The sequence below is a fragment of the Danaus plexippus genome (assembly GCF_018135715.1).
Source record: "Danaus plexippus chromosome 22 unlocalized genomic scaffold, MEX_DaPlex mxdp_33, whole genome shotgun sequence".
Taxonomy (NCBI): Eukaryota; Metazoa; Arthropoda; class Insecta; order Lepidoptera; family Nymphalidae; genus Danaus; species Danaus plexippus.
Genome location: NW_026869856.1, coordinates 1495284 through 1518622, shown reverse-complemented (window position 1 = coordinate 1518622; position 23339 = coordinate 1495284). Strand labels below are relative to the sequence as shown.

The window sequence follows — 23339 nt, the reverse complement described above, 5'->3', positions numbered from 1 at the left end:
AAAGAAAAAAGTTAAATACAAAATTTTATAACTTACAAAATAATTATAATTTTTGTTGTTTCCAAAACTATTTAATTTTTGATATTATTTTACGGTTTACAAACTTTCAGAAAAGAATCTTTTATCAAAGTAGACGTCTATCGTTTCATATTTGGAACCCTCATAATTTTTTTTTATTATCTCAGTAAAGAACATGAGATAAATAAATAATCCACGCTAGCTGATCCTCATGGGCCACTAACGCTATCTCACTCTGTCAAAGCGTTTTTCTCTATCTTCGTCACCTCTATTATTGTCATATCGAGAACACCTCTAAAACTCCTATAACTTTCTCAACCAATCAAGAAACTTAAAAACATCCCTTCTAAACGCAGTGACTTAGTAAGAAACGAAACTAAACTTTGACAACATTTTTAATTCCAACCGTGAAACTGATCATACCAGTGGTGAGCACACAGGTTTGGGGTTGCGGAAGCAGAATATATGATTGAAAAAAAACTTACCAATTTTCAGCATAATTTCAGTACCTTCTATTGATAAATGACTTCAACTGCACGGCCAGGATGATGATCATCTGCTGTTTGTTTGGGGCCATCGTGAATATAGAAATAAAGGATTGATGGTAAAACGAGTCATTTAAATGATATACAAAGTGGCCTTTGTAAAGGCCGTGGTGTTAGGAATGCTTCGTTTGCGCACATGAATAAATAATCCCTTACTGTTTATAAACGAATTCAACGCGCCTATATTTTGATAAATATTTAGATCGTGTTTATGAAAATTATTTAGATTGGAATATCCTGTGGAGATGCAGACATTCTTATTATTATTATCTGAAAACAACAAATAAGGAAAACACAATAACTTATTTGTGTGTTCACAACCTGCTAGCCAATTAAAACTATCATAATACTTTTTATTAAAACAACGAGGGACATAACCTCTTTTTTTAATTAATTTTAAACTGGTCAAACACATTCCGTTTTCAATTATTTTAATTTTATTATCAAACGACAATATGGAAAATCTACTCGTAATTAATTTCGATGAACACACATCACCAGCACATAGCTCACAGCTATAAGTTCACTAATTAACTAATTAAAACTTATTCACTTGCGCTTAGAAAGACAAATGACAATAATATTAAAATGGCGAAAAAAAATAAATATGAACATTACCGACCAATCAGAGAGTTCCGTTTCATTTGACAATAAACGCACTTTCTATGAGATTTTAAACAATAAAAATATGCAGTGCTTCTCGAACACTAACACATGCATAGTTTTGCACTCACACATACAAACACTTCTGCATACAACACGAGATTGAGTCCTTGAGAATTTTTGTATGGAGAATAAGCAGAGAGGTGTGCATAGCGCCGCTCTGGCTGCATAGCGGCGCTAGCAGTTAGCAGCGGCCGATAGACAATGATTCGTTTTCACGTTGATAGATGGCACTTTTAACAAATCATGAATCAAATTTCATTTTAAATGTCTATAAACATTTGTATTTCGTAATGTACGATTAAAAGTATGTAAGTAAGAATTAAACAATATAGGTTTAGTTGTCATATGAGTAGGGTGAGCAGTGCTTATTTGCATCTATGGTGTGCACGCCGCTGGACCATACACACATACAAGTCGCTCACACTACACATCTTGCTCCCAAACTTTAGATACAATATCCCTAATTTTATGTACTGTTTTGTGTATTACTTGATCTTCGTTTATTTTTCATAAATAAAGATAATTAAATAAATACATGTGCTAATAGTTTAAAATTAAAATTAAACTAAATAAAACATCAATACGGCCAAATAACCGCCCGACTAACTGTCGTAAAGATCTCTACGTCAATAATAACCCACCCCAAAAAAAAAAAATGCTAATAAAAGATTATTTTATTGAATTAAAAACATTGCATAGCATGCATATAACGTGATGTACAATTTATTTGGCATTTACAATAAAAAGCTCGTGGATAATAACAGCCCTTACAAAAATATCACTTCTCGTTTCCCAAGCTCCTCGTCAGCTAACCTACCCCGCAGTCTCTCAGGGATGCAGCGGAAACCAAACAACATCCCAACCAGTGCTTCCGACATGGATTACTACAACACGGATTCTATACAAGGTAACTACTGTAGAATATGCTGAATACGGAATAACAGTTAAAATTTCTACTTAATGAGATCACTACAGAACGTTATCGGATTTAATCGGAAATTTATAGCAGAAAGTTGTTTTGGCACTACACTGACTAACCGTAAAATAATCTAGTTAGCTCCTTATCAGCTGTAATACGTACTGAGATTTAAATTTTTATAATGAAGTGTACATTATAGAATGGATTTTATATAAAATTATTATATATAAATTATATCATAGGATGGTTACGAGGAAGGGATCGTCAGAATACCGTTTTTTAACCCAAAACGGCGCGCATCGCCTTCCCCGCGGCGATAGTAACTGGGACTCCTGACGACCGCGTAATAATAGGAATCACTCGCACAACTACGAATAATTAATTATTTCGAACATGAATCCTGTTCGGACTCGCAACTTATATAAAAAAAAAATATTCCAACATCTGAACAATCATCTAACATAATTAAAATTATACAAACAATACTCGTATATTATAATATCACAATTTCTATGAATAATATTATTATTTAAAGCGTCCACCGTTCCACCCGGCGCCTTGTGAGAGACGCCATGTTTGTTCTGTCCGTGCGAATTGACTTATGTTATATGATAATATAATCTGTGGAGCTAACTTTTTAAACCTATTCCTTTGTTAACGCGTCCAGCTTCATTTGCTCCAGCTGCAGCTGTCTCCGTATGGAGCCGAGCTGCGTCAGGATGCTGATGTTCTTCCCTTTGTCGTTTATAGATTTCAATATATTTTTCTGCACGGCCGGAACTTTCCATTTGTCGTCCACGATCTTCATTTTCTCGCTGATATTCAAATCTGCCTCCCTATCATTAGTAACTTTCGGCGTATGCCTCAAGACCGGTATTAAGCTATCGAATTTATCGGTTTTATCTTTCGTCTCTGACGGTTTTTCCATCACTACGTTCCTATCTCTAATACTGCTTTCAATATTTCTGTCTCTTTTGATGTCTTTGTAAGGATTCAAATTTCTTCTCAAATAATTCTCGACGTCGTAGTTGGCCGAGAATATTGAACTGTCGGGTATGTTTGTTGAAAATGGTTTATCTTCCTTGTAATATTTCAGTTTAGGTGATTCGCCGCGTGTATGTCCGTCTGCGTGTATTTTCAGCAGGTTATTGTGGTAGTCAATGTCCTTCTGAAGGTTCGATCTTGTCTTTTCGTATTCCAAAGCGTGGTCTAGCATCTGTAACGGATATAAGTTTATTTTATAAGTTTCAGAACTGTTGAATAGAACTGATGTATCTCGTGAAATTTATACCACATTAAAATATCACGAGTCTCCTTTTAAAATAGTTATAGTTGAAAACGATACACAATCAAAATATTATTTAATTATTCGCCTCAGTCTTAAGTTTGTTTTTTAACATGACATATGTATGTACGTCAGCTCCGGCCACTCCGAGTTTGCGTTTCTGACAGCTGTCAGTTCGTGTTGTCTAGTGACGTTCCATAGGACAACATAAATCGGTAACATTATTTATACAATTACTAACAGCGGCGTGTCTCTCTCTGTGTGTCCGTCTGTCTTTCTCCTGAGCCACCTTCAATGACCTCAGCTGTTCCTCTAGACGACGCATTTCAGCCATTTCCAACATTCTGGAAAATAATGTTAATTTAATTCAATGTTTTTATTATATCATACGTTTATTTTATAACAATAGTTGCCGATATCCTTGGAAATGTGATATCACAGATTATATTTTTATAATTTAAAAGCGTATCCAACTTAGCTCTCCGCCAGTTGATTCTTTATGCTTTCGTCTTGTCTTACATAATGTAAGTCTCATCGGTATCAGTTCAGTAGTCTTCATGAGCCACACAGCAAGCACAAGTTAACAAGCACATAGCATAATGCCAATGTATTGCTCGACATACTTCTCCCTATTTTTTCTTTCGTCTCTCAATCTCTGTTGTTCCACTATTTGGTTCTGCAATTCCTTCTGATAGTAACGACGTCGTTCCAGAGCTTCCTGAAATTAAAATTAAATCGTTATGAGGACATACTAGTTTTAGGTCGGACAGCTAGAGATGTATCCGTGGATCCGTTGTTACGATCCGCGGACTGTATCTAGCACATCACTAGTTAAGGCGGTATTTAATATATATAAGATATGGTCTTAGGATTTACCGATATGTTTGTTAAATGTAAGTTTTTCTGAAAATAGGACGATTTTTTCTTTTTTAAATCATTCGAATTCAGTACATGCTAGGTTTTACTGCTGTCAGGTGGTAAATGTTGGTTTTAGGTTTGGAACAATGAGGATATCTTTATTTTGTTTACTTCAAATAACTTTATCTAATACCTTTTTGGTTATCTTAGGTTTTACTGACAAATATTAGGATTTCCAACAGTTCGAGCTTTTACAGTAACACATATATATATAATTGACACCTCTGCGTCGATACTATCAGTACAATGTAAGTAATGGAATACTCCGAACTGTAAGTAAGTAGTGTTTTGTGAGTGATACCTGTTCCGCCCGCAGGTTCCTCATCCTGACGATGTCTTCGTCAAAGACGGACGTCACACGAGTGCGGTCTATGAAATAAATGGTAAAAATTTAAAATAAAAAATGGTATATTTTTATGTACAGTTCACATAACGTATAGAGTTCTCGTCCAAAGACCTTTCTACGTTAGTTTAGTTAATTTTATTTGTTTCACAACACTGCCGTCAACAGATGGCGCTGTTGATAACATAAGAATAATCTGAGGGAAGACATTTATAAGTTACATTAATAAAAAATGTATATTAGTATTTTAATTTAAATAAGTAAAACATAAAGCAAACAGTATTTTATTATAATGATTTTGAGAACATTTTATCATTACTAAATCTATATATATAAAAATGAATTGCTGTTCGTTAGTCTCGCTAAAACTCGAAAACGGCTGAACGGATTTATCTTATCTTGGTCTTGAATTATTCGTGGAGGTCTAGGGAAGGTTTAAAAGGTGAGAATAATTCGAATAATTGCCGGGAAAATCCTCAAAACAGCATTTTTCTATTTCTCATACAAACGTTTTCTAAATAAAATGCATAGTCAATTTGTAGTTTATTACCGCTGCATAAAGTTCAAACACGCCTGCGCGTTGGAGGATCTAATATCGCGTTCTGAAACTCAACAAAAGTGAAAGTGCAAGTGATAAAATTGCATAGTCTCAAAATACATAGTACATAAATAGTGGTCGACTTCGAGAAACTCAATTTTAGCTAACTTCAGTTGTTAATCTGTCAGATATTTTTTTCAATAAGATATATAGAAATCAAAAGATAAATCTTAAGTTTTGTCACAAATTAAATTATAAATCTTAAGTTAAATTTCTTATCGCAATCATAATATTTGACATTAGATTTGACAACCAACTAATATGTCAATCCATCCTGTCGCATTTCAGAGCACGGAAAAAAGTATTATTACGATATTATATCTATCTTTGTGGCTACGTGCGCGAGAACTTTCTTTACTTTGGTGATCCTTTGTGATAGTGACATTCCAAGTAATGTGCTCTTTTTTGTGATAGTGACACTTTACTGCTAAATGAGCGGCAAAATTTCTCACTTTGATTAATTACAATTTACGATGCCGAGGAGAAGACGACCTGACTTAGGTCGTCGTAGTCAATCAAATGTGCGAAGAGCTACCTCACGTGCTAACCGCACTGATGACCAGAGACAAACAGATCAAGAAAATAGTCGTATTGCTATGTCAGAATTGCGTTCTTTAGTGAGTGACAATGTAGGAGATAGGCTTAGAATGCGACGAGTTCGTGCACATCAAACACAGCAACAGCAAGCTAGACATAATGAAATTGAGCGAATGCGCAGACGCAGTGCTCCTGTGATTCTTGAACGAGCTGCATTCCATTATGATTCGGCAATAGATTATTGTGCCGACAAATCGGTAACAATTGGGGAAATGAAAACAATTTGTAAATATTGTAAGGCGTTAAAATACACTGGTGAATCTACTGGATTATGTTGTGCTGAAGGCAAAGTAAAATTGCCACAATTGGTCCCACCACCAGATCCTTTATGCTCTTTAGTTTCTGGGATTGGAAATGATTCTAAGCACTTCTTGACCAACATTCAGAAATATAACAACTGTTTCCAGATGACATCATTTGGTGCTACACATATTATACAAGACAATTTCATGCCCACTTTCAAGGTATTATATAAGAATATTTTTTTATATTATTCAAGTTTGTACTAAAATATATATATCGGAAATAATTAATGGACAAATTTTAAAAAATTACAGATACAAGGACAAATTTATCACTTACTGGGAACTCTTTTACCACTACCTGATGCAGATCATCAATTTTTACAAATTTATTTTATGGGCAATTCAGATGCGGAAATTAATAATCGTTGTGCTCACAATCCAACAGTGAAGAGAACCATTGTCCAACAATTACAAATGTTTCTTCATCAGTATAACAATTTAGTAAACATGTTCAAAATAGCATTGGATCGGATGCCATCTGATAGCCATAATATTATTATTCGAGCTGACAAAACACCTGCCGGTGAACACACAAGGAGGTTCAATTCACCTACTATTGATGAAGTGGCTGTTGTCATAGTGGGAGAAAATTTACAATCTAGAGATATTGTGCTTCATCGTCGGAATAGTAATTTAAAACGTGTATCTGAAACACATAGGAGTTATGATGCACTACAATATCCTTTGATATTCTGGCAGGGGGAAGATGGATACCATTTTAATATCAAAATGGTAAATCAAGTAACAGGTAAATGAATTGAACAAGATTAAATACTATTTTTAAATTGAATTCATCTAAGTAACAATTTAAACATTTATCATTTTTGATTGCAGGTGCTGAAACCAATAAAAAAGTTAGTGCTATGAATTTCTATTCATACAGACTCATGATCCGTCAAGGTGAAGTAAATCATATTTTGATGTGTCAACGACTTTTTCATCAGTTTGCAGTTGATATGTATGTCAAAATTGAGACTGAACGATTGACATACATCCGTTTGAACCAACGACGGCTTCGGTCAGAGGAATACATCCATCTCCGCGATGCTATAAATGCTGATGGCAATGTGAATAATGTAGGAAGAATGACAATTTTGCCAGCTACTTATATAGGAAGCCCACGCCACATGCATGAATATGCTCAGGATGCTATGTCATATGTTAGGCATTATGGCCGCCCAGACTTATTTGTTACATTCACATGTAACCCAAAATGGTCCGAAATCGAGAAGGAATTACTACATAGCCAAACACCAGTTGATAGACATGACATAACTGCCAGAGTTTTTAAACAAAAATTAAAATCTCTCATGAATTTCTTAATAAAGCATTGTGTGTATGGCCGAGTCCGTTGTTGGATGTACTCTGTAGAATGGCAAAAGCGTGGATTGCCACATGCGCACATTTTAGTCTGGTTAGTGGACAAAATAAGGCCAGATGAGATTGATTCCATAATTTCAGCTGAAATCCCAGATGAAATAGTTGACCCAAAATTGCATGCAGTAGTTACCAAACACATGATACATGGACCTTGCGGACATTTCAACTACAATTCACCCTGTATGGTCGACGGTAGGTGTTCCAAGCGATACCCAAGAGACCTGCTTGCTGAAACCATAACGGGAAATGATGGATACCCATTGTATCGTCGGCGATCAGTTGCGGACAGTGGGCGATCGGTAGTTGTGAAGGTAAGAGGACAAAATGTTGATGTAGACAATCGTTGGATTGTACCATACTCGCCAATATTGTCCAAAGCTTTTGAGACTCACATCAATGTGGAATATTGTAATTCTGTGAAGTCGATAAAGTACATATGTAAATATGTTAATAAAGGTAGTGATATGGCTGTCTTCGGTGTAACCAATGCAAATGATGAAATATCACAGTACCAGATGGGTCGCTATGTAAGTAGCAACGAAGCTATTTGGCGTATATTTTCATTTGCGATCCATGAAAGACACCCTACAGTAGTCCATTTGGCAGTCCATTTAGAAAATGGTCAACGAGTTTATTTTACTGAATCTAACGCGGCAGACAGGGCGGCACATCCACCGTCGACAACATTAACAAGTTTCTTCACAGTCTGTCAAACTGATGATTTTGCTCGCACTTTGCTGTATGCTGACATGCCACGCTATTACACATGGAACGCATCATCGAAATCGTTTCAGCGTCGAAAACAAGGAACACCAGTTGAAGGACATCCAAATGTATTTGCTTCAGATGCTCTGGGTCGCATCTACACAGTACATCCAAATAACGATGAATGTTATTATTTGCGGTTGTTGTTGGTGAATGTTCGTGGTCCGACATCGTTTAAACAACTGAGAACAGTTAATGGACAGCTGTGTGCGACTTACCATGAGGCATGTCAACTATTACATTTACTTGAGAACGATGCGCACTGGGATGATACGCTCAAGGATTCCGTAATATCTTTGTCGCCGCATCAAATTCGTACATTGTTTGCGATTATCATATCGACATGTTTCCCCTCGAATCCAAAAGATTTGTGGGTTAAGTATAGAGATGACATGTCTGAGGATGTTTTGCATCGTGTGCGCCGTCAAACTTTGAATCCTACACTACAAATGACTGAAGAAATTTACAATGACACATTGATCATGATAGAAGATATGTGTTTATTGATGGCAAATAAAGTATTGTCGTGTTTGGGAATGACAGCACCCAATCGTCATATGCACGATGCATTAAACCACGAGTTGCAAAGAGAACATCAGTACGACATTGAAGCATTGGCCGAAACAGTTCGTACAAATGTTCCACAATTAAATCAACAACAAAGGATTGCGTACGACACTTTGATAGAAGCTGTGAACAGTGGATCTGGTGGAATTTATTTCCTTGATGCTCCCGGAGGAACCGGAAAAACGTTTTTAATTTCATTGCTTTTGGCGAGGATCAGATCGCGAAATGATGTTGCTCTAGCGTTGGCTTCATCTGGAATAGCTGCAACTCTGCTAGAAGGCGGGCGAACTGCACATTCTGCCTTGAAATTACCACTAAACATGCAAATCACCGAAACACCAATTTGCAACATCGCCAAAAATAGCGCAATGGCCAAGATCCTACAGGTATGCAAATTGATTGCTTGGGATGAATGCACAATGGCCCATAAGAGGTCACTGGAGGCACTGGACAGAACGTTGAAAGATCTTCGTGACAACCAAAATATTTTCGGTGGGGCCATGATTCTGTTGTCAGGTGATTTTCGTCAGACTCTTCCAGTTATTCCCCGATCAACTGTTGCTGATGAACTAAATGCATGCCTAAAATCATCAAATTTGTGGCAGTACGTAAAGACACTCCACTTAACAACTAACATGCGAGTATTTTTGCAACAAGATGAAACTGCAAATGTGTTTGCGAAGCAGTTGTTAGACATTGGAAATAATAAAGTTGCAGTGGACACCTCGACCGGATTCATCACATTACCTATAGATTTCTGTCACATCACAGACTCAAAAGCGGAGCTTATTCAGCGAGTTTTCCCAGATATAGCGCAAAAGTTCAATAACCATAATTGGCTGGGTGAACGAGCAATATTAGCAGCGAAAAATAAAGATGTCGAGGATCTTAATGCGACAATTCAGAATTTTCTTCCAGGACAGTTGGTTTCCTTCAAATCAGTCGACACCGTAATGAACCAGGATGACGTAATCAACTATCCCACTGAGTTCTTAAATTCACTGGAATTGCCTGGATTACCACCTCACAATTTGCAGTTAAAAGTAGGATCAGTTGTCATCATGCTGCGTAACATTAATCAACCTCGACTATGCAATGGAACAAGACTAGCTGTGAAAAGACTGATGAATAACGTCATTGAGGCGACAATCATAAAAGGAAAATACAAAGGAGAGGATGTCTTGATTCCGCGGATACCGATGATTCCAATGGACTTACCATTCGATTTTAAACGTTTACAATTTCCAGTACGTCTGGCCTTTGCGATGAGCATAAATAAATCGCAAGGACAGTCGTTAGAAGTTTGTGGAATCAACTTGGAGTTTCCCTGTTTCGCGCATGGACAATTATACGTCGCGTGTTCGCGCGTCGGAAAACCGTCTTCTTTGTTTATTTACGCACCACAAAACAAAACAAAAAATATAGTTTATGAGAAAGCTTTAAATTAATTAACAGACTGTATTTTAACAGGGTGTGTCTGTGAATATCAAATTTAAACCTTATAAATAGCCAGTATTTCAGGAAAACTCTGTTTTCTAAGTAAGCAACATGATGTATCGTATTAAATACGGATTCGATTTGTTTGTTTTAACATCATTTTATACAAAAGATTAGGTCTTTTATTTATCGATGAGGCAGTACGAAGCCTGCCGGGTCAGCTAGTTACTAATATATATATGTATTATTGAATTAATATATTTTTCCCTTATCATACTATATATATTATATATGCACACTACCACCATCACAGTCTCCATGGCTTCTCCTCCTCTCGTGCCAGTCCACATACCTCGGTGACAACTCCCTCTCAGCTTGTGTCAGTGTTCCGAGTGACTGTATTGACAATTATTGACATAATTAATCTTTATTTCTCAAAAAAAAAAAAAGTTTTTTTTTAAGTTATTTATAAACATATGAATGAGCATTTTTTTTATTACACGGAGCTTAGGTATCGATCAGACCGTACATTCTCCTGAGTGCGAGCTATATTATTGGAGCATTACATCAAAATATGTGCTACCAAATAAAATTTATATTTTATTTCAAGGAATACATTTTATTATTAGTAAATTAATTTATTCATTTACAACATATTTTTTTAGATTAGAATATATGTACATAAATATACATATATATACATACACTGTCCTGTGTGTCCGTTTGTACAGCCACAGATAGCGGACTACTCGTTTTATCCACTTGCACTCCTGTATCGACCTTCCTATAAAACACGTAATATATATAATAAAACTATGTTTAAATAAAAAAAACTATTGTTTTAATTGTCTTTAACTATTATTTGAATGAAAAAAAAAAGATATTTTATTATATATTGTTAGCCCGCGACTTCGCTCGCCTGGAATAGCTATTTATTATTATTTATCTATATCTAAAGAGTCCAAGTTAGTCCATTGCATCAGCTAGTGATAGTGAAAATCCAGTTAAAATCGGTCCAGTCATTTTAGAGATCACCCAGAACAAAGAGACAGACAAAAATTGAAAAGAAAACAGATTTTGCTGATTTGATATATATATATGTGTGTCTGTGTGTGCGTGTGTGTGTGTGTGCGTGTGTGTGTTTGTGTGTGTTTGTGTGTGTACATATATGTAATACTCACTTAATATAATGTTCGTTCGTTATAACGCTAACACTACGTCTTCTTATAACGGGACTGTTATCTCTGAAGTCTATACTTTCTTTTTCTCTTTCCTTCTCTTCTTTTAGTCTTTCTTTCTCTTCCCTCTCCTTCTGTTTTCTTTCAGCTTCTTCTTTAGCTTCTTGTTTCTTCTTCGCTTGCTGGAATTTTACCGATTCAAGTTGAAGTGGATTTATTTTGATACATTATTAGCTTCACGGTATGTATTATATATAAGATGAGTAGGGTAACCATGAGTTCACGTAGCCAAACTCAACACGGACAGTTCGAAGTATATTAATTTATATATGTAACTCGATACCATCACGTGAAGATATACAAATGAATATTCAAACTATCTATGTTTGGTTTCTTTCTGTGAAGTCAGTACCAGACTAAGGGACCTTATGAACGACTTAATATAAGCATTTGAACAACCGTGTTTTAAAACGTGAATTTCATTATAACAGTGATGTTAAAAAAAAGCACTAGTTTACATGGAGAAGAATTAATTGATGAATCTCAATAAAAAAATAACAAATCTATATAAAATGTAAAGCCTTATTCCCATCAACAGTATATTATATCTTAATATATATATATAAATATAAATATATAAATATATATATACATTGTGTAATTGACAGAATCGAAAATGTGGTCAGCAAGAAAACATATATATATATATATTATCTTTACATATCTATATATAGACTTCAGCATAGTTATACATAGATACAAGAGGGAGAAATATATATTCGTTATGGTTTTAGATTTAATTAAATTTAATCTTGATAGTAGAATTTATAGTTATTAAACTATACTCTCTCTAATTATCTTTTATCTGATTTATCTTAAATCCCTCTCAGTATCTTTTAATGTTTTATATTACGTAGTTATTTTATATTCCGTTATTTATATTTTATATTTATAGTTATTTTACATTTATATTCCGTAGTTATTTTTAAATTAATCATTTCTACAAAATTTTCATTTACAATAATGATATTTGGTGGAACATAACGAATGGTAGGAACAAATGTTTTGTTTGTATATTTTATCTTCTTTCGTTGGACACGTTAGATATAATAGTTGATATCGAGGGAAATGGAAATTGCTTGCGTCAAGCAACTCAATTTGTTACTCGATCTTGCCATGCCATGCCACATATACATATATATATATATACAAACAACTATCGCATTCATAATATTAGTAGAAAATATCTAGGTGTATAATTCAAAGACTTAAATATAACAGACCTGGTCGAGGTACTCCTTGTACTGTATCTGTCTGATTCTCCTGAGGGTGTTCCTCCTACGCTCGTACTCCCCCAGGGACCTGAGCACGTCGCCCCCCGTCCACTCCTCCCTGATCAGAGGGTTGTTTGGTGAGAACTCCCCCGCCTTCAACATACCCGGCAGGCCAATGTAACGCTGGAAATAGTATCATATATATATATGTATATAGCAAAACTGAGTCATCGATTGAGTCTTGTCAAAACAATCTTATAGGAATTGTTCTGATGAAAACGAGAAGCAGAAAAGTGCTTCTGCTACAGTTACTAGTAAAATTAACTTCCATGTGAAAAACTATGTCTCTCTTTGAGTAATTTCATGACATTTTTTCATGATTTGCTATTCGATATTCGGCCGTATACTGCGAACTATTCGGACGAATTGACTATTCAAGAGTGGCCGAATAGTTGCCGAATATTCGTAGCATCCCTATTATACATATATAACAATAGTTTTACATTATATTCCTGTCATATTAATTATACCAGGAGATCTAAGACTTTCGCGAGTATTCATTTAAATAAAACAAATATCATCGGATTTACTATGTCTTTTTAAACATTTTATTTCCATACTCCGGACGTTTCGGTTACTTGGCAGCCGCCGCAACGGACAGACGAGATGAAAAATTATATCAGCGTGCCGAACCTCGTGAGAACGGCTAGAGTAGTATAAAAAAAATGCTTTCGTTATTTTATATATATGTTTATATAAAATTTGTATCATAAACATGTCCTACGAAATACGTTTGTAAAATCAATACCTGATTTCCTTCATAAACGATGTAGTTGCTCAATCAAAATGTTTTTTTTTTTTAATATAATCCTCATATGAAACCATTGTCCGTCTACAAATCATAATTTGTCTTACATTATTATATAACAATAAGTATTATTACCTCCTTTGTTGAATATATCCTTTTTAGTCTACACGTGGGCTGTATAAATTGGCTCGTTGGTTAATGCTACGCTATAAAGGAGTTATTTCTAGCTAATCCAATCTAAGTAACTTTTATGTTATTGTAACATATATATTTATATATATATTTATATTTAAAATGAATTAAAAAAAATATAGAATTATTAAATATTAAATTCTCAAAATAGTTTATATATTCTTTAAATTTTATTCCAATTAAATTAAAAAAAAAAGTTTTTTTTTGTTTTTTTTTTTTTAATAAACTCAGTAAGAAATCCGCCGTGGAACATATTATTTTATACCAATAACGCTGCACACAGGTGGAATTTGCATAATTAATGCAATGAGTTCAACGACCCCGGTTATATACTAGCGTTAGCCGGACAGTTAACGTTGTCAGTTAAATTTAAACCGTGTTCGTGCGTGATAAATGTTAATATATTAGAAGCGTATTACTGGAATTACAGTTTAATAAAGATTTGATTGTTAAATTACTTTGTTTCATCAACCGGCAAGAGACATTTTTTTTTGCATATCGTAAATTACATCGGGAAGAAAATTACAGAAATATGAAAAAAATTATTAAGAATTTACTTATTTCACTTTTTTTTTAACAAAATTATCGCTAAATTGTTTGTATTATATATTTTTTATAGAATTATAGATTCTCAATAAAAAAAAATTTTTGGCTATGTTTTGGTTAGACGAATTTAGGTTCTTTTTTTCTTAGTAGAGAATATATTTCCTCAATCAGAGAAACTGTTGCAATGAGATGTGCATTACTTTAACCGTTACGAAATATTTTGTAAGACAATTCTTAAGACGACGTCGTAAGATGAAGTGTTATTACAAGTTTGTACCGAACTTTACACTAACTTAAGTCTGTCGTTTAACATTCACTTTAAATTCGTTAAACGAAGATATTAATGATTGAATTACTATATATATATATATATATATATATATATATATATATATATATGTAATATTTTGAAACATTACAAATTATATATATTTCGACATACGAAATGTTATATGTTAATTATCAGAGCGTTCAGAGCCGTTACTATTTACGACCACTTCATTATGTAATCATTTATAAGGATTTTTACTTTCATGTATGTAATGTACGTGAAGTATTCTCTAAATAGATTTTTTTATTAAGTTATAATTAAAGTTATGGTAATTTTTTTTTAATAAAAAAAATAAAATTTAAAAGCTAACTTTACTATTGTAAAAGGGGCGTTAATTATTTTTATATCCGCTTAATATTTGCAGTGGTTTAAATTGTACATATTTAAAATCTTTATGATATTATTTTTTTACAGCCGGACTCATGAAATTGTAAAATATAAATTATTGAGCGATTAAAACAAACATGTCCTTAGTAAAATTTTTGTTAACAGATTATATGCTATTCATATTTTACAGTCTGTGTAATAATTTAAGTATAATCTGTATTTTGAGTCAGTGATTACCCTCTTTCATATATTAAAATAAATCTTACAGACTAAAAATATAACTACATAACGTTCATTTTCAAGTCAGGTTTTTTAAGGGTTTTACTATTTAAAAAAATTACTTGTGTAAAGTATGACGAGATGAATGACATTAACTATGTATGTATATATATTAACTTCTCTGGATGTTTTGTTCAAAAACTTTGCTATTGCCGGCGGCTTTGCCCTCATACAAAATTTTTTTTTTGGTAGTCGTTATCGTTCTTGTTACGTTTTTTTTTCGATTTTTCGAAAATTACGATTTTAACAACCTCGATTTCAATAAAAAAATCAGCATTTTATTTAAGAAGTAAACAGTACAGTTAGAAACATATAATCGAATTCAATTTCCCCTTTTTTTTAATACCTAATATAAAAAGTAACCCAAGTTACTCGTTATGACGTTACCTAGCTGAGGATGATATTTACATCAAAGCCTTCTAGAATATAATCGAAACAAACAAACAAATAATAATAACCAAAGTGAACAACAGTATGTACATATATATAATAGGTATTACTATAAACTAAACCACAATACATTATTCGTATTTATAACCTTCGACATTATTCAAGGGTAAATAAGGAAAATAAATTAGTTATTTCACTTACATTAATATCAAGATGCTTAGATAACATTTTATACGCGTTAACAAAACTCATTAACCTAGTAAAAATTGTTTTGTTAGCATTGTGACACGGTCTACGCTCAGTCTAGACTTCAGAGTCTAGAATGTGCTTAAAATAACATAATTGGTCTCTAATTATTCTATTCCCGTAAGTCTTTGCTCTTATAATTATGATAAAACGATACACGCTCAGTCTAGACTGTGATATGAAAATATTCGCTTATTTTCAGTAATGTTTATTTAATGTGCATAGACTTGCTAGTGTCTACACGTTTTAATACGAATATATTAGTTTTAGCAAAATAATAAAAGCGAAAATATGAGTTAACGATTTCTGTCAAATATTATTTATTTGTGTTTTACATTATTAAGTATATAATAATATATGTAAGGCATAGTGTTTGTTTGAGTTAAAAAAAAACTAAGTATAATTTTTATTTAACTACACTGTGTACGTGTTTTGCTGTATATTTCATATAACTATTTACTATCGTATTTTTTGTGTAGAATTTTAAATATTGTGTAAATAAGAAAGTATTAACTTAGACTGATTGCGATCTACTTTTTGACTTCGTTCTCAGCAATTTTTTTAGGAACATTTTGTAGTGAATATTTTAGGACATAAAATAATTTAAAAAAAAAAGAATTTTCTGTGTTACCATTAAATAGAAATCAAAACTATTTCAATACATATTAGAATTTCTATGTAAAAATCAACTCACAAACACTTTCTTAATGATATATATTAAAATATTAATCAGGTAAAGGTTGGTTTACACGGCTGTAAATAATTGATTTGAACATTGGATATAATATCGTGTAGAACCGGCGAAAGGGTAACAGGAAATTTAATAATAAAGCCGATGGAATTTTGTATGAAGTAGAACAATACATGAGAACCTTTGAACAGGAAATTACCTACGATGAAAGACATTAATAGCACAAAGACTTTATATGTACGATTTGTAAAAACTTTTTCTTTTAAATATATTCCTATAAGCGTACATATAGATTATATTACGTATCAAACATATCATACCTCACGAAAATTATTTAATTCCAATTCGGCTCACAAGACGCGATATTTGTAAAAAAAAATCACATTTCAAATATCGAACTCCGAATCGCTATATAAACGTGAACCAACGTCTCCGGCATCAAAACGCGGACTGGCTTCAGCACGCCATGGTGTTCGCACGCTACAGGTTGATTACTTTAGAACTTTCAGTTACTTTCAAATCTTAATACTTTTAAAGTAATGTGTTATTATTTCTTAAGTGGTACTTAGATATTTATTAGAACAATGCCATTAATATGTTATTTCTTTAGTAGAATGACGTTTTAAATAGGACTATATATATATAGTCCTATTTATATATATGGTGTTTTAAAAATCACTTCCATTGATGACAATACCAAATTATATTTACTCATACCATTATACTTACATTATTATAACAAATCCTTTGTTAATGTAACGGTAATATAAAACTACCCGCAGCGTTTTTAGGGTGGGTATATAATTTAGTTAAGTAGCCGTTATATTGGGACGCGCCTCAGACAACACACCCCGAAGTTACGCCTAGTTATTGAATATTAAACAAGTGATTTTGCTTTATAGAATATTATATTCAAATTGTAATTAAGGAAGATATTTTTATATATCACAACTCTTAGCTTTGATCTATTAAATAACCTTATACGCGCTGCCTAATCCACACATACATATGACACAGGGACAGACTTAAAAAAGTTATAAATGTTATAAAATACTATTCATTATGAAAATAATCAGATCGTCACAGTGAATTAATTGAATTAAAACAAATACGTATAAACAAATATATATATATATATATATATATGTATATATATATCGTGTGTGTGTGTGTGTGTATTTTAAAATAAAAGTGTCTTGTCTGTGATTTTAATTCAACCTCTTTTCACTTAATGCATATGAAAGGTAACTATAACCAAAATGGTATTTTTTATATTTTTGTCTCTCTGCCTGTTTGTTTCGGCTTATCTTCTGAACGGCTGTAACATTTAACGGAAATATCACTAGCAGATAATGTCACAAGGAGTAAGTAAGGCTATTTTTTAACCGACTTCAAAAAAGAGGAAGTTTTCAATTCGACTATTTGTTACGCTTTTACTGCCTGTCTAGAACTAGCATCAATTCATTTTTGGAACGTACTTCGAAGTTAACCCTAGAAGGTTCTTTTCAAATTTGGTTGGGTAGAGAGAGGAGCTTGGACGGTGGAGGTGAGCATGAGCGTGGCGCTCGTTAGATAGGGGCCTTAAACCTACACCTGGGTTGCAAGTCCCAGGCACTGTCGAAGCTTCTCTCCCTGCAACGCGATAGACCTGGCAATTGCACGGTGAATCCATGGAATGATGAGAGGTTTCGTCTCCTTAATTAAAGGAAGATGCTCTAAATCAAAAGAGTATTATGCTGAGAGTTAGTTCAGCCACTGATATCTGGACATCCAAGTCATGCACTAATTAAGAAATTTTCGACCACACATATGAAACCTATCAAAAATAATCCTAATTTGAGTTCAAAACGCTGGCAAAACCCGCAGGCGGCAGCTAGTTAGTGTATAAATATAAAACAATACATGGTTTTCATAATATATACTAATAAGATCATTTGCATATGAATTACATCAATTGTTCTACTCCTACTCGTTAAAACTTAGTACCATGAAACAGAATATATCATAAAAATACAGAACATGGGTCATAATATATGTTTTTGGTTATAAAAAAGGTTATACCATTATTTTTTTTTAAACACAGATAATAAAATTAATCATAATATATAACCTGTCTAAAAGATTTTCTTCCCTTTTATTTACAATTTCTATTAGTCTCGTAATAGAACGGTTCTCATTCAAAAACAATTAACGCTTCGTTTGTAGTGTGACGTTATCAACGCGTAGTAAGCTTGGATATTACGAACTGCGTGCCAGATACGTATAGGTATTACGTCATAGGTTCTAAACGTAGGCGTCGCTATCTAAACGAGATAAATTATTTATACTCTCAAATAATGTTTGATACATCTTTATATTAATTGAAGTTAATTACTGTTTTTTATAGCTCAGAATATTTTCAGCGTTATTGTATACATAAACCTTCGTTTTTATTACACTTCGTGTACGATAAGGGTTAAAATTTAATGCGTTTTAAAATCTTTTGACGAAGCCCGCCTTGTACATACTAGATGCACTGAGGGGTTTTATTAATTCAACGCGAAAGAGGTCAAAGGGGATTGAATTGCATGGCGGAGAAATTAATGAACATTTTATATGAATGTTCAAATTGTTATTTATACGACTTGCTTGTTAAATACACAAATACGTATGACGATTATTATAAGTGTAATATAAGATGTTAATTTTTATTAGTTCTTATAAGATTTCAATACAAAACAATCTCTTAGAATGTTCCTTAAGCAACATATGAGCTAAAACAGGCCAGAGTTTAATTAAATTTTTCTATGACAAAGATTTAAACGATCCAATAAAAGTGTTAATTAATATAGATATTTTTTTCAAATTCTGTTTTCAATAAATTATTGTTTGTATTTCGTGTATTTTCTTCCTATAATGAGATCTAAGACTTTCACGAGTTTTGTTCATTTAAATGAAACTATTTTTTTTCGCATATACTACGCGTGATTTATTTTTGTAAAAAAATTCCCGACGTTCTGGCTACTTTTCAGCAACCGTGATCACGGACAGACGAGATGTCGGGAGTATGTACTTTTTTTTTACAAAAATAAAGCACGCGTATTGTTTTCATCCTACCCACAAAAAAAAAAAAAAATTATCATAATCACGTGATTTATGGAATTATACTTCAGACCCAATTGATATTTCAATTAACAATATATAAAAAAAAACAATAATTGCTAACTATTGACTATTATAACTAATTTTACAAGTTTTATGATCTCGTAATAACTCTCTGTGCTAATTCCAAGTTTTCATCAAACTACATACGTAGCGTTACACGTTCCTCAATAACCTACGTTAATGTTATGAGATCTAAGATTTTCGCGAGTTTTATTCATTTAAATGAAACTAGTATTATTCGGATGTACTACGCGGATTTTATTATTTAAAACCCTCACACCTCGTCTGCCCGTGATCACGGTTGCTGCAAAGTATGAACGAAATACTATTAACGAAATGTAAGTGCGACGATTATAGCTCAGACTAAGAATACAGACTGTCCTTGTGTTGTAAACAAAGGTATTAAATATTAGATATATGACACGGATTGTTTGTGTTGAAACGAATCGTTTAAAACAAATGTTATTTATTTTACGTTTAATTATAATAAAGAGGTTTATATATACGTTATATATATTCTATATATAATTTTTTTGTTACACTTACTTATGCCAAACTAAATACGATCAGTTTGAAGTTTTCATTAATGAAAAAACTTCCTACGTTGTTACTATCATGTTATCTATGAATGATAGGCTGAAAACTGTTCGTGTTTAGTTGGAAGTTTAAAAGCCGTGGTGAGTGATTTGAACCTTAAAGAGATTGTTATAAATGAATAGCGTCTTTATTTATAGTGACATAGAAACCATATTCCTTTACCGAAACGTGTTTTAATGTATTATATGAAATATTAAGTTTATTCGTTTGTGTAGTACGTTCTGATTTTAATATTAAAAAGTAGCTTGGTTTACGTTACCTTACGGTATGCTTACCCTTAGTTAGCATCGTCACACTGCATACGTCGCGTTAAAAGTTTTTCATTCATAAATCTTGTCACATTATATTATTAACGTAGGTTATTGAATAAGAAACGTGAAACGCTCCGTGTGTAGTGTGACGATGAAAATTAGACTAAGTATACTGATTTTATATAGGCTTAGGTTTTTTGGATGAATACACAAAACAATACTTAAAGCATGCTCGAATCTAGTACATAGTATTATTATGACTATATAAATAAAAATATCTTGAATAAAAAGGTTTTTACATTGACTGAATAGTGAGTGACACTAAACGTTCACAAAGGTTGTTCATATAATTGACATCCGGTAATTTGAGTTGTAATTATAAATAATATTTTATTTTTTTAAACTAACAACAAATCTAGATGATAAATTTATTATTATTTATCGCTTTGAATGCGAGATTTAATAAATTTATTTTAAAACATATAGATTCTTAAATCTGAATCTTAGATACGACACATCCAGGAATATTCTAGAATCTAGATGCAATGGGAGGATATCTGCATTGGATCGACTTGCGCAATGCTACACAAAGCATCACTCAACTACGTAGTTGACAAAAAATAAACGCTTGCTGGATTAATAAATACATGCGTTAATAGAGAAATATAATGAAGATAATTCTTTTTTCAAAATATCGAACATAAATAATATAACCTCAAATTTCCAATTTATATATTTTCAATTTCACAACGAACGAGATATTTACGAACCATGAAATAACTTTAAATAAACAAGATGATTCTTTTTTCAAAACACTCAATTGATCTTAAATACCTGCCAGATATATGTTTTTTTTTCAATTGACCTAAAATAACCAGCCAGATATATTTTTTTTTCAAGTGAAGGTCAAATTTTTTACGAACATAAAACATTAAGACCTCCTTGCATCAAACGTGGAGGCGGCGAAGTTTATACGTATATTGATATGGCATTGTCAATGATAAATTACCTTAATCTATCGTTTTTTTTTTTTAGCGAGATAAACAAATTGAGTTTTATTTCAATTAGTATTCACGACCTTTATTTCTGAAAACATCGTTCCCTATAGTTAACAATTGATATACAAACTTTTTATTTTTGGACCATAGAAATTGTAATTACATTTTATATCTTAGGTAATAAATAAGGGGCTATTTTATGACGCATATTTTTTTTTTAAACAAACTAAATACCGTATAAAAAAAAATACAATCAAATATATTTATATCAATTAAAATGCTGCAAATATATATAATATTACTTATTTATAGTGTATGGTCATTGTTTTAGACGGATATGAAAAAAATTTAATGTATTTATTTAGTAAAGACAAACCTTTTATTTTACTTTAGACCAAAAATATATATGAATAATTTTTAATTTATTAGATTGTATAGTTATTATCAAAAATATATTAATATGTCTAGAAATTATAAATTAAAAAAAAATATATATAAAAAAGTGAAAATGACTAATAATAATGATTAATATTATAAAGAGAAACATTGTTATTAATTGTTATGATATCTTATGAAAATATTCATATGTACTTATTATGTTGCAATATATAAACACTGTTTTACTCAGATAGTGTTTAAATGAAATTTAATATCTCCAACATTCATTTAAAATGTGAATTTTATTTAATTACAATATATATATATATAAAAATAATACTTACTCTTATGTATCTTTCTAGATCGGGTGGTATATCTTCATTTTTGTTTGTATTCTGTAAAGCATTACTTTCAGAGAGTGCTCTTTGCCTAAATTCTACTTTTTTTTCTTCTTCCCCAACACAAGTTTTATTATCAACATCCTGTAAGAATAGGTTGATAGTCAGAAGTAATATACTGGACTACATTTAAGTAATAATTTAATAAAAGTCTAATTTCATGTTTATGAACATGATGTTTGCCTAATGACTGTGCTACTACAATTTAGTCCACCCTATTTTACAAGTTTGTTATGAAGAAGTCTCTAGTCTTTAGAAGTTTATAAACATTTCAACGAATTTAGTTAATGTTTTAAAATGAACACATTCACGATATAGAAGGTTTAAACGCTGAAAAATAGCGAATAATTGTTTACTTACTTCCGTTGTGATAGTAAAATATGAGAATAACTAAATTTAATAAACTTTATAATGACCAGCGAACACGTCGAGTCGTTATAACAACGGCCGGCGACTGGCGGAAAATCAATAGGGTTGTAATCTTTCACTGCAGAAAGCAACAGGTTGTAAGATTTTAATATTCTACTTACATTGTGCTCCGATAGACCAAGCTGGATTTTCTCCTGCTCTATCTCACGCCTCTTAGTGGTAATTAGCCTTTCTAAATCTTCAGTAGATAACATTGTGAGTCAAATTTTCAAGGTACTACTTTCTGGCGGGAAATATTTTTATTTAAATTATAAAACAATTACTTCAGCATTTAATTGACAAAACAGATTCTTATCATCTTTCAGGATACGTTTATAAAAATAAGTCTCTTTAATGTTAATAAATATGTTAACCGCCAATGAGCAATTTAAAATTAATTTAAACTAACCACTGTCACTTGTCAGATGTCATTAATACGTCTAACAAATTGACATTCATAAGTAACTAGAAATCTTTACATCTAAAAAAATATTGGTTTATTAGACTCCATTCTATTATTTCTTGTTTATAAGCAAATATCAATAATTTCTGTTACGGTA

General features: G+C 32.1%; 2 protein-coding genes across 5 annotated transcripts; one reads left to right on the top strand and one right to left on the bottom strand.

The window, feature by feature from the left end:
• Window positions 1-1888: 1888 nt before the first annotated feature.
• Window positions 1889-23151, bottom strand: LOC116773644 (trichohyalin-like). Of its 4 annotated transcripts, none has more exons than XM_061528835.1 (10): window positions 22902-23151; window positions 22318-22455; window positions 12805-12978; window positions 11525-11703; window positions 11049-11127; window positions 10649-10739; window positions 4653-4720; window positions 4057-4151; window positions 3675-3777; window positions 1889-3364 (listed from the first exon to the last, which is right to left on the bottom strand). In XM_061528835.1, exons 1-10 carry the CDS (start codon window positions 22992-22994, stop codon window positions 2792-2794), a joined length of 1593 nt encoding a protein of 530 aa, XP_061384819.1. In that variant the 5' UTR covers window positions 22995-23151; the 3' UTR covers window positions 1889-2791. The 4 variants fall into 4 exon arrangements, with proteins under 4 accessions (XP_061384819.1, XP_061384818.1, XP_061384820.1 ...); XM_061528834.1 differs by having other exon boundaries at window positions 10646-10739; window positions 22902-23150; XM_061528836.1 differs by lacking the exon at window positions 22902-23151 and adding an exon at window positions 22732-22845 and having other exon boundaries at window positions 10646-10739.
• On the top strand, window positions 5502-10578 carry LOC116776548 (uncharacterized). The gene is made up of 3 exons (XM_061528833.1): window positions 5502-6353; window positions 6447-6942; window positions 7029-10578. The coding sequence occupies exons 1-3, from the start codon at window positions 5766-5768 to the stop codon at window positions 10352-10354; spliced, it is 4410 nt and encodes a 1469-aa protein (XP_061384817.1). The 5' UTR covers window positions 5502-5765; the 3' UTR covers window positions 10355-10578.
• Window positions 23152-23339: the final 188 nt, after the last annotated feature.

Bases quoted from the DNA above. Each gene is read 5' to 3' on its own strand.
- LOC116773644 (XM_061528834.1), bottom strand. From the start codon at position 22,994: ATGTTATCTACTGAAGATTTAGAAAGGCTAATTACCACTAAGAGGCGT. The intron at 11,128-11,524 runs GTGAGTATTACA...CGTGTTTTATAG, and splicing joins ACGAACGAACATTATATTAA to GAAGGTCGATACAGGAGTGC. The intron at 4,721-10,645 runs GTAGTGTGCATA...TTTATTTCATAG, and splicing joins CCATGGAGACTGTGATGGTG to ACCGCACTCGTGTGACGTCC.
- LOC116776548 (XM_061528833.1), top strand. From the start codon at position 5,766: ATGCCGAGGAGAAGACGACCTGACTTAGGTCGTCGTAGTCAATCAAAT. The intron at 6,354-6,446 runs GTATTATATAAG...AAAAAATTACAG, and splicing joins ATTTCATGCCCACTTTCAAG to ATACAAGGACAAATTTATCA. The intron at 6,943-7,028 runs GTAAATGAATTG...TTTTGATTGCAG, and splicing joins AATGGTAAATCAAGTAACAG to GTGCTGAAACCAATAAAAAA.